This window comes from Jaculus jaculus, chromosome 3 (assembly GCF_020740685.1).
Source record: "Jaculus jaculus isolate mJacJac1 chromosome 3, mJacJac1.mat.Y.cur, whole genome shotgun sequence".
Classification (NCBI taxonomy): domain Eukaryota; kingdom Metazoa; phylum Chordata; class Mammalia; order Rodentia; family Dipodidae; genus Jaculus; species Jaculus jaculus.
In genome coordinates, this window is record NC_059104.1 from 135,805,438 (window position 1) to 135,818,180 (window position 12,743).

Consider the following 12,743-nt stretch of genomic DNA (forward strand, 5'->3'; position numbering starts at 1 on the left):
AGGTGGGTGAGTAATGGAGGAGGACAGCTGATATTTCACCCTGGCTGCTGCAGGTGAACAAACAGGGCACCATATCAGCACATGTGTGTACATATAACACATAAACATAAACAGACATACAAATTCCATTTACTTTGAAGATTTATTATAAGTAAATAATAGAACCATGACAAAAGATATTGTGAACACATGGGGAACGGAGAAAGACAAACACACGGGGATGGTCTGTCAATAAAATAAAATAATATACCTAACTAAAAGAAGGACTAGAAGCCCAAAAATGGCACAGAGTGGTAAGAGTGCTTACTGGACAAGTATGAAGACCCAAGTTCTATCTCCAGCACCCACACAAAAAAGCCAGGCTAAGCCAAACATGCCTGTAACTTCAGCACTGAGGAGGATGAAGGCAGGAGGACTGTTGGGCTCACTGGACAGCCAATCTAACTGGAAACACAAAAAACAAACAAACAACAACAACAACAACAACAAAACAGAATGTTCTAGGTTCAGTGAGAAATTCTATCTCAGGCAAATAAGACAGAAAATCCATAGAAGATCCTTGATGTCTTCTTCTAGTCTCTGCACATGCACTCATGGGGCACTCATATGTGCATAGACTATGTAAACACATACACATATATGCAGAAAAATGAAAATTGTTCATTTAGAATATAACTAATGTTATATTTTTGTTCAGTTAGAATATAACTCTAGTTTCACTTTTTAAAAATTCTGTAGAGGGGCTGGGATTGCTCAGTGGTTAAGGCACTTGCCTATAAATCCTAACAACCAATCAATTCCCCAGTACCCATGTAAAGCCAAATGCACAAAGTGGCACATGCATCTGGAGTTTATATGCAGTGACTAGAGGCCCTAGCACACCCATTCATATTCTCTCCCTCCCGCCCTTCCTACCTGCAAATAAGAAATATTTTTAAATTCTTTAGAGGGCTAGAGAGATGGCTCAGTGATTAAGGTGCTTGTCTGCAAAGCCTAATGGCCTGGGTTCAAGTCCTCAGTACCCATATAAGCCAGATACACACGGGTCCTGGCATGCCCATTCTCTTTCTCTCCCCCAAATAAATAAACATATGTAGAGCTTTGTATTGCTGGCAGAATACATCCAACCAAAAGCAGCTTATGGGAAGAAGGAGTTTATTTTGGCTTACAGACTTGAGGAGAAGCTCCATGATGGAGGGGAAAACATGGCATGAGCAGAGGCTGGATGTCACTTCCTGGCCAACATCAGGTAGACAACAGTAGGAGAAGAGTATATGAAACACTGAACAGGAAAAGCTATGTCATATGCCCCACCCCAACAATACTACCCCTACAGGTAGTTCCTATTCCCAAATTGCATCAGCTGGGGATCAAGCATTCTGAACACATACGTTTATGGGAGACACCTGAATCAAGCCACCACGCTGGGTTATACTAGTGTATATGAAACCAAGTGTGACAAATATATAAATGGTTTCATGAATGTTAGTATTTCATCTTTAATCCACAATTCTAACATTTATAAGGCACTTATAAAATATATAATTTGAAAACTATAACATCTGTTAAACAGATTAGTTAAGTTTTACATCTAAAAGGGTATCATAAAAACTGGACAGTATTTATTATTTCAAAGATTTCTAACTACAGAAAAAAATAGCCATTGTCCTTTTTTGAGTGTTCATTTCATTAGGTATATATGAGTAATTTTAAAATAAGCATTATTACTTAGAAGACAATTTGTATTTCCTTGGTATCAACTATAAAAATAAAAGAAGAAACAATATAATCTAGTATCCTTAGAAACAATTCCAAACAAAGAAATCCATTATCAATTATTAAGGTTTTGTTTCCCCTTGCCCCATGGACATAAACATAGTCTAGGTTAACCACATACAGAGATTATGGTACAAGTGAAGGGACACCAAAAAGAATTTAGAATAAAGCAGCAGAACACAAAAATAAGAAAAAAAAAGTACAATGATGAAGAGATTCTAAGCCACTTTTGGAACCACACCAAAATTACCTCTACTGTACTTGCAGATCTTAACACCCTGAAACATGCACACAAATAAGTTAAGAGCTGATAATAATGCTTCCAAAAGGATAAGGATGTGACAGATCATCCAAACATGTTTCCTATTGGTTTTTAAATATTTTTTTTTACTAATCTATCACTTCATCCTTTAATTTATTTTAAGCAGAAAAAAATGAATGTTGTATACCTAAAGTGTTGATAAGATCAAAAACTTTTAAGTCAAAATACTAGAATATAAATAAGGTTAGAGATAACAAAAACTCCTTGTAAATAAATATAGACCACAACTAATACACATATTAAGCATTTAATTAAACATTAAAAATAAGAGCCTCTCATGCAATTCTAAAGGAAATTGACTTTGATAATCTATAGGTACTTGGTTTGTCGGTGTTTATAAGAGGATAAAATGATGTAAGTAAAATCAAGTAGTCAAGTAAAAACTGCTGAACATCAGCTTTGGGTGACAGAAGCTGATATTCAAAAATGAGCAATCAATTCCAGTAACAATCAATCCTGCAATACACTCAGATCACAACAATATACCAAAAAAAAAACTGTAAAAAGAATAAGAAATGCAACAGTAACCTTCCTGATTTAGCTACTTATTGATTCCTAATATCAAAAGCATCTGGCAAGACTACTTCAAAATTCTCTTACATCTAGCCAACCAATCAAAACCCAGTACTTCAGAAAGGTTCTGCTAGCAAATTGAAAAAGGCTTCTTAGTATAAAGTCACAGCTCTCAATGGTGTACCCATCGAACAAAAGGAAACCAATTAGTAGCATTAATTTACAAGCATCCAGCATTCAAAAGATATCTCACATCATGTACAGACAAGATCAAAGTGAAGACAGGTTATGGGTGATTTTTTTAAACTATGTTTTTCAGATTAAGCATCTGCAAAAAATTTTTTATTTCATATCCATATCTTGAATAAAGCAGCTAGATTGTTAATACTAAACTTAATTGCCTCTCACTAGTATTTAGTAGGCAGGAACAATCACTACTGAGATAACTGTCTTGAACTTCCAAAAGTATTTGGAATGCATTAATATTACGGAGATTACACAGTAGGTAAAGTGTCTTCCATCACAAGCATGAGGACATGAGTTTTATCTCCTGAACACATGTAAAATACCAGACAATGAAGTGTACTAAGGTATTCTCAGCACTGAGAAGACAGTCCCTAGGGCATGGTGGGTAGCCATTCTTGCCTAACTGGTAAGCTCTAGGTCAGTGAGAGTCCCTGTCTCAAAGGAGGTAGACAGCACTCCTGAGGATAACACCCAAGGTCTGGCCTCTGGGTACACACGTATACACTTGCACATGTACAGTCACACATGAACATACAAACAGATATACGCACACATATATTAAAAAAATAAAAGAAAGATACATCAACTCAATTTCCATTGGACTTTTCAAAAAACTAGAAAAGAAATATTGCAAGACTTTAGAATTGAACAAAATCAAGATGTAACCTTACCAAAATGCTATTTGCTGTTGATTATTTAAAAAAAAAATTTTTTTAATAGTCAAAGGCTGGAGAGATGGCTTAGCAGTTAAGGCGTCTGTCTGCAAAGTCAAAGGACGCTGGTTCAACTTCCCAGGATCCACATAAGCCAAATAGATAGATGCACAAGAGGGTGCATATGTCTGGAGTTCGTTTGCAGTGGTTGGAGGCCCTGGAGCACCCATTCCCCCCTCCCAAATAAATAAAAAATTTAAAACAAACTTTAAAACTTTAAAAATAAATAAATAAAAACAAGATATGAAAATTTTTAGTCTTGTTTAAAGTCTCCAGAGACATTATGGGCATGAATGCATTAGAAAATACCTTCCCATTATAAAGAAGTCTTTAAATATATATAAAGGCTACATATTATTTTAAAGTACTTCAATTTTCTTAGCTGTTTACCCTTTAAGATCAACCTGTAATTTTAAATATTAAGATCTACAATTTTATTTTTAAGAACTAGGCTACAGTTTGGCATAAGGAAATAATTAAACCTAATCATCTTCCCTAAGGAAAAATTAAGCCAACAAAGTTCTTATTTTTAAGTAGTGTAGATTACCCTTGGATTTTAAGGTTTTTTTTAATTTTTATTTATTTATTAGACACAGAGAAAGGGAAAGAGAGAGAAAGAGAATGAGCACACCAGGGCCTCCAGCCAGTGCAAATAAACTCCAGACACATGAACCATCTTGTTCATTTGGCTTATGTGGGACCTGGAGAATTGAACCTGGGTCCTTTGGCTACATAGGCATGCGCCTTAGCTGCTAAGCCACCTCCCCAGCCCTCAACAGATAACTTTAAATCCTAGCTCTGCCACTAATTAGGTATTAGTGATCTCAACCAAGTCATTTAATCATCCAGCCCATTTCTTCATTGTTACAATAAAGTAGATACTATATACTTCTCTGGCCATATGAAAAATACATTAAAATACATAAAAATCTGATAAAAGCTGGGTGTGGTGGTACATGACTTTAATCGCAGCATTTGGAGGACTGCAGTAGCAGTATCACTGTGAGTTAGAGGACAGCCTGAATCTACACAGTGAATTCCAGATCAGCCTAGATTAGAACAAGACCCTACCTTGAAAAGAAATCCTATTAAAAATTTTCTGTTTTGTGTAGTTGGTTCAATTATCATAGACATGAGCCACGTATCAGTGGTTAACATGACAGGTTCTGCAGGAAACTCAACCTAAGCTTAAACCTGAGCTCTACCATTTCAATACATGTGTAGCCTAGAGGAAATCATTCAATTTCTCTAAGTTTCCAGTGACAACTGTTTAAAACACTGGAATAGTAAAAGAAATGATAATGCTCACAGACTTATAAAGATTTAAGAGATTTCATATAAATTCATCCCAACATATTCATATTCAGCCTATATCCTTGTGTCCTATACAAGTAAGCAAAGACGTGCTGTTACTAGTATTTAATGAAATAACTATGAAAACATTCTTATGAGTTGTTGTGGCAGGAAAAAAATGCCAGATGGAATTCTGATATGGAGTGTGCTGAATGTGTTGATCACTTTGATAGAATTTTAACATTAAGCATCTACCTAGGTCTTTTTATTCTTTCAATGATGCTTAATAATGTTTTGGAGATTTTAGTGTATAGGCATTCTACTTTTGTTTTTCTTTAGTTTTTGAGCTAAGCTGTTCTGCTTATGTAGCCCAGGTTGACCTGGAACTTATCCTCTTGCTAACCTCACTGCTGGGATTGATTATAGGCATAGGCTACCACTCTCAGCTGGAGTTCCATTTCTAAAATACCCTGTTAGCAGTCAGAAGAATTTTCTGCATTTAAGTACAATTAGACATGGTCCTCTACATAGAAAAGCTCCTCAACTTAAAAAGGGTTAAATTCTGAGAAGTGAAATACAAGTTATCATAGCCTACTTTAAACATGTTCAAAACACTGGCATTAGGCTATAAGTGGGTAAAATAATTACCTGAATGGGCTGGGGATATAGTTTAGTGATCTTTGAGTGGTAGTTTGAATGGATGTCCCCCAATAGATTCAGTTTTATTAAAGCAAGTTTAAAAAAAATGACCTAAACAAGTAAGAAATCCTAATGTCTTCTACTATGTCAAAATCTTGAGTAAGGTCAGAATCAAACAATATTAAATAATCTCAATCCCAATTTCTATATAACACAATGCAATTACACTTAACAACAACAAAAAATAATGCCATAATCCTCTTATACGATGTACAAACAAAAAAGTTATGATAGGTCTGGGGGGATAGCACAGTGGATAAAGTGCTTCCAGCACAAGTGTGAGGACTTGAGTTCATATCCACAGCACCGATGTAAATGCTGGGCAGGTATGCCAGCCCACCTGTAACCCCAGCATTTGAGAAACAGATGGGATGCCTAGAGCTAAGTGTCTAGCTTGACTAACTCAGTCAAGCAAGCTCTGGGTTCAACTGAAACCATGCCTGAGTAAATAAAGTGGAAAGTAATTGATGCAGGGTGCCTTTATCTACCTCTGGCTTACACATGCATGCACATACACAGTCATGCACACTTGTACACACATGTTGTTCACACACATACAAAAATGGATGCACATTACATCTACATGTGAAAAAAGGTGTACATTCTAACAAACTTATCCTATTGTAATATATAACACAATCAGTGTTTCTTTCTTTTAAAGACTCATCATCCAAATTCATATAATAATAAGGATCTTTTTATTACTGCTTACCATTAAATCCAGACAGAAATTCAAGTTCTAAATTAAGGCTATCATCAGCTATTACTGTTTTATGGAAAATAACACATTTCATTTTATTCTGAATTGCTTTTTTAATGTTTGATTACACATTTGAAATATACACAGGTTTGCTATATATATAAAGTGATAGCTACAGTCAGCATTTAAAGAAATGTCTCAAATTGCTATTAAGGTTAAGCACCTGTTCCTATGCTTAATTATTTACATACCTTTTAGGAAATGCTTTCCAAGCCCCTTCCTTCTCCCACTCGATTGTCTATCACAATGATTTTTAGAAGTATAACAAAATTTCTCAAGCATGTCTTTTGTTACACATCTTTTGTATGGAAAACATCACTAACTATGGCTTAACTCTCTATCATTAATAATGTAGAAAAAGATCTCTTTACTGGTTAACATTATTATTTTTTTTAATATTTTATTTATTTGCAAGGAGAGAATGACAGGGGCAGGGGGAAAGAGAGAAAGAGAGAAAACATGAATAGGCACACCAGGGCCTCTACCCCTGGAAACAAACTCCAGATGCATGTGCCACTTTGTGCAATTGGCTTTTCCTGTGTGCACAAGGCCATCATGCTTTGCAAGCAAGCAAATTTAACCACTGAGCCATCTCTCCAGCCCTTAATTTTTTTTACATGAACAATTTTAACTTTAAGAAATCTATGACTACACCTGGATATGGTCATACAGCCTGTAATCCCCACTATTTGAGAGGTTGAGGGAGCAAGATCACAAGTTCAAGGAATTTAGTAAGTTTGAGAGTAGCCTGGGCATGTTACTAAGACCCTGTCTCAAAATAAGAAATCTAAAAGTGGCCAGGCCCCCAGCTGAAACTAAGAAAGATTGGCAAAACAAGCAAGGGTGCTGTTTTTCTGGTAAACCGGATACCAGCACAAGGGGGAAGGAGATCAACACAAAGAAAAATCAACTCCTACCAAATCAGAGGGCTAGAGACCCAGAGGCCCCCAACACCTCATCACTGAAGCAGACCAAAAATGAACCCAACATGGCTCAGGGAAATTTTGCAGAAGAGGACGCGGAAAGAACGCCAGAGCCTCATGTTGGGTCATGATATGCAGAGACATTTATCTAACCCATAACTGTGGGCTAACTCCACAATGCATGACCCATATACCTCAATAAGGAGGGGTCAAGGGGAGGGGGTAGGTCACGGATGAGCTTAATAATGGTACCAAGCTGACTGTATTTGCTGAATACAAAACTAATTAATAAAAAAATAAAAAATAAAAATAAATAAAAGTGGCCAGGCTATATATCAATGATAAACCATTTCCCTAGCATGTGTATAGCCCTAGGTTCAAACACAATTACCTCCAAAAAAGAAAGAGAAAAAAGAAGAAAACTGAAGCCTTTTGTTATCCAAACATTAGCTACATGGTCTTCAGTTTTATGGTTTTGTTGTCCAATATAGTTTTACAATCCTTGATTTGGCATAGAAAATAAGTCAATTTCTTTTCATCACATATCATCAATTTTCTCAATATCAGTTAATGAATAATTCTTTCCACATAAAAATATGATTTTGGTCATTAAGCAAGCTTCTACATAGATATTTCCTAGGTTTATTTTTCATTTTTCTTAATCATATTATAATATTTCATAAATTTAATTATTGTGAATGCTTGAAAACATGATTCAACTGACATAAGAGTTCTTTACCTAATCATGTCAAATCAAAAAATCCAGCATCCAAACAAAATTACATGAAATGAAAAGTAGCAAGAAGAGGCAGTGAGGTTGCTGCATGGATAAAGCACTTGCCACATAAGCATAAGTACCTAAGTTTGGATCCCTAGCACTCACATAAATGCTGGGTAAGTGTGGCAGCTCACCTGCAATCCCAGTACTTGGGAGGTGAAAATAAGGGATCCTCTTAGGGCAAGCTGGTTAGCTAGACTCACCAAATGGGTGATCTCCGGGTTCAAGTAACAGACCTTGCTTCAGTCAGTAAAATGGAGAACAATCAAGAAGACACATAAAATAAGCCTCTGGCCTCCACACATGTGCAGGACCCATACACACAAATATGTTCACACTCACATAAATAAATGTATGTGTGAAAAAAGGAAAAATGGGAGGGGGGAAATGTGGCCCACAATAAGGAAAAAGTCAATTAATATAAGGACTCAGAAATTACATTTAATAGGATTAACAAGTGTCCATTAAGTATTATACCCAAAAGAGTAAAGAAAGAGAGGATGAAAAAAGTTCCAAAGATGAAAGACAATAATTAAAAAAAAAAACTAGCTAAAGAGATGGCTCAGAGGTTAAGGCACTTGCCTGCAAAGCCTAACAACCCAGGTTTGATTCCCTAGTACCCACATACAGCCAGATGCACAAAGAGGTGCACGCATCTGGAGTTTGTTTACAGGGGCTAGAGGCCCTGGCACACTGTCTCATCTGTCTTTCTAACTCTCAATGCTTGCAAATAAATAAAATAATAATAATAATAATAGCACTATCCAAACTGGAATTTAGGGCTGGAGAGATGGCTTAGTGTTTAAGGTATGTGCCTGCAAAGCCAAAAGATCCATGTTTGATTCCCCAGAACCCACATGAGCCAGATGCACAAGGTGGTGGATGCATCTGGAGTTTGTTTGCAGCAGCTGAAGGATCCTGGAGTGCATGCTCGCTTGTTCTATCTCTTTTTCAAATAAATAAATCAAAATAAACAAAATGGGATTTAATAACAGATTATACATAATAAAGACAGTGATCTTCAAATCATGAATTCCTCATCCAAATGAAACTAAAAAAGCCAAAAATAAGACAGGAGAAGCAAAGCAGTAGTATCAATACCAAAGAGTTGTGTGTGCATATTTATAATGGAAATTAAAAGATACAGAATAGAGTGGGATGCTTAAGAAATACTGATCAGGGCTGGAGAGATGGCTTAGCGGTTAAGCGCTTGCCTGTGAAGCCTAAGGACCCCGGTTCGAGGCTCAACTACCCAGGACCCACGTTAGCCAGATGCACAAGGGGGCGCAACGCATCTGGAGTTCGTTTGCAGTGGCTGGAGGCCCTGGCGCACCCACTCTCTCTCTCTCTCTGTTTGCCTCTTTCTCTCTCTGTCTGTTGCTCTCAAATAAATAAATAAACAATTTTAGAAAATTAAAAAAAAAAAAAAAGAAATACTGATCAATGGGGACTGGGAAGATTGCTTAGTGGTTAAGGTGCTTGCCAGCAAAGCCAAAGGGCCCAGGTTTGATTACCTAGTACCCACGTAAGACCAGATGTACAAGGTGGCTCTTGAGCCTGGAGTGAGTTTGCAGTGGCTAGAGTCCTGGTGCACCCAATCTTACCATCTGCTCCTCACTCTCTCTTTCTCTCTCTCTAATAAACAATTGAAATATTTTTAAAAAAGAAATACTGGTCAAAATATTTGTAAATTTAAGTTTTAAAAAATTTTTAAGCAAGATTATCCCAAAGGAAACAATATCAGATACATCATAAACAAATTACTAAAACTCTGTCTTAGTTTATCTTCTTGAGGAAAAGTACTTATCCTATAGTCCAGGGCCATCTGGAAGTATTTACTTACTACAAACTGGCCATGAACTCATAACAATCTTCCTACCTCAACCTCCTCAACATTGGCATTACAGTTTGTCAGCACATCATACTTAAAAAGTCTTAAGAGCAGAAAAAAGAGAAAAAAACAGAAAACTTCTGTACAAAAATAACAGACTTTCTGTTATGAGCTTTATAGATTATCTTAGAAACTATCTTACAACATGTTACAGATATAAGGGTATTTTATAATAAAGGCATAAAAAATTAAATATGCATATGCACCTAATAACAGAGCTTCAAAACATATGAAGTAAAAAGTGGAAGAGAAACATATTTACAGTTAAAGTTGATAATAATTCTTAACAATTGATGAAGCCAGAATATCAGAATGTATGCATAGGTATAAAAGAACACTCAAGTGATCTGACCTAATTAATTTTTTTTTAGAAATCTCCACACAACATATCCTTCTTAGTATGAACACAAACCATATTCTGTGTCTTCTAATAAATCTCAACAAGTTGAAAAGAATACAATGTATATTTTTAGACCAAAACAGAATTAAATTAGAATCTTGTAAGATATATCTAAACAATAATCTAGACAATTAAAGTAATTTGGCCAAAGGAAAACAAAAACCCCACAATGGATATTTTGAATCTTTGAATTCCTTGTAAACAATCATGTAATGCAAAGAAAAGTATGCAAAGAAAAATTCAAGACTAAATGTGTGCTCATGCACAGTCTCTCTCAATTCCTGTGCTTCGTGGACTGAAGAAATGGCTCAGTCATAGAGTACTTGTCCAGCAAATGGCTTTGTACAACACTCCCCTCAAAAAAGATATAAATAAATAAATAAAACTTTTTCTTAATAAACACTTATTTTCCTTTAAAAAATAGAATTGGGCTGGAGAGATGGCTTAGCGGTTAAGCACTTGCCTATGAAGCCTAAGGACCCCGGTTCGAGGCTCGGTTCCCCAGGTCCCACGTTAGCCAGATGCACAAGGGGGCGCACGCATCTGGAGTTCGTTTACAGAGGCTGGAAGCCCTGACGCGCCCATTCTCTCTCTCTCCCTCTATCTGTCTTTCTCTCTGTGTCTGTCGCTCCCAAACAAATAAATTAAAAAAAAAATAAAAAAAAATAGAATTATTCACAAACATTTGCAGAAAAAGAAATATTTTCAAATCATTACACAAGACCTGCATTATCATGACCTGAAAGTAAGGAACAATACCCCCTCCAAAAAACTCTCCACACATCGGAGTCTTCTATAAGTATAAGTAAACCAGATACACAGGATGGCATATGCATCTGGTGTTTGTTTAAAAGAGAGGAAAAAAATTCTTCACTCCCAACACCTCTTGAGTCTGAAGGAAAAACAGGAGTAAGGCAGCTTTTTTCAGGCAGTTAGGGACAGAAGTCCAAAAAGAGAACAAGGAGATGCCATTCTGTCCTTCTCATCCAAGATGGCTGCCAGCTACACTTGCCAACAGGATCTTCCTGCCTCTTTGGATCAGCACCCTGAGTCCATGAACCAATCAGGCCTTGGCCCTGGTCAGTCTACTTGAGTCCACCAACCAATTAGGTCTCTCTTCACATACTTGAAGGACAAGGCTCACACTAATTGGATGTCTGATCCTTACTTACACGCCCCACCTCTCTCTTCCCTATGACCTACCCTGAACAATTCTCTCTCTCACTCTCCCAGTCTCTCTTTCCTTCCCAGCCTGGCTGGGAAGTTGGGTACATGTCTCTTGACCTGGGTATTTTTCTGCTTGATGTCTATGTTATGCTTTTGGTACATTCTCACTTTGATTATATGTATGATTTTTCTTTGATCTCTGAATACTTCACTATTGCTTAATCCTCTCTGGTCTTTTATTTGAAGGGGATCTTTTGGTTCTTCTGCTTTGCCTTCCTTGTGTGTGGGTATCCCTTGTCTCCCCCTTTTCCTTTACAGCCAGCAAGGAAAAGAATTCTCCTTTAGCTTGAGTCTGTCAGCTAGCCATCTCCCTGGATCTTAATTCCCCCTACAATAAACTTTCTAATTAATGATTTCTCCCCATATAAACTTAAATCAAAAATTTATCCTTCTTGGAGTTCATCTTATCAATTCTTTGTTGAAATAGGACAAAGACCCAAAAGTTGGGGTTTACAGGTCTTAGGGAACCCTCCTGAACCCCAAAATTTTATATGAAGTCCTTTTGATTTTTCACTTGATAATCTTTTCTTCCCAGCCTATTTATAATCACAGTAAACAGGGATGTCCTAGTTAAGACTCTTTTTCCTTTTTCAAATGAAGGTTAGCATATCAATTAACCCATTCTATATTCATATGGAAGTGCAGAAGGTAGAAAAAGTTATATTAGCAGGGACAGATAAAATAAAAGAGAAACTGACCTTGTACATTCAGTGCTTTGCATTCCACTGGGATTTGACAAATTTCCTCAATAGATTCACACTAATCACCAAGACAACTCTAAAACTACTGCCATCCAACATCACAAAATAGTTTGATTTTTACAAAACATTTCCATTATGTTTACTTATTTCATAACATAGAAAAAGGAAAAATGTCTTACTAGAAATGAAGTATCAGCAAAATGTACCCTTACATATGATCCTAGCAGAAAATCTTTGTTCCTTTTTCACAAGATGCAATTCCTTAAAAAAAGGAAAAGAATAAAAAAAATGAGATGGGTTATGTTCTTGATTCTAACTGAATTAAACAAATATTTTACTATGATAAAATTCTAACACTCAACACCATCCCCGGCAGATAGTTCCAGGAACAACTGCTTTGAGTGATAGAAAGTTGAATTGGTAAAAAGTCAACTATTTAACTTAGATAATAAAAGGTTAAGACAATAAAATGTCCCTAGTGTCACTGACCCATTTTTTCAT

At 36.3% G+C, this 12,743-nt stretch overlaps 2 protein-coding genes across 6 annotated transcripts in view; one reads left to right on the forward strand and one right to left on the reverse strand.

Annotated features, from left to right (window-relative positions):
* Window positions 1–12,743, reverse strand: part of Mef2a (myocyte enhancer factor 2A) — a 123,313-nt gene that overhangs the window by 82,332 nt on the left and 28,238 nt on the right. For 4 of the 5 annotated variants that reach the window (XM_045144970.1, XM_045144967.1, XM_045144969.1 and 1 more), the window contains exon 2: window positions 12,422–12,503. The exons of the other annotated variant lie outside the window; for it this stretch is intronic. The gene's annotated coding sequence lies outside the window, so the exon portion shown is untranslated. The remainder of the gene's footprint in view (window positions 1–12,421; window positions 12,504–12,743) is intronic. 5 annotated transcript variants of the gene reach the window in all.
* Window positions 11,306–12,743, forward strand: part of LOC123459474 (vegetative cell wall protein gp1-like) — a 29,712-nt gene continuing 28,274 nt past the window's right edge. Inside the window, exon 1 of the mRNA XM_045146097.1 lies at window positions 11,306–11,393. Within this exon, the coding sequence (XP_045002032.1) occupies window positions 11,306–11,393 (88 nt within the window). The remainder of the gene's footprint in view (window positions 11,394–12,743) is intronic.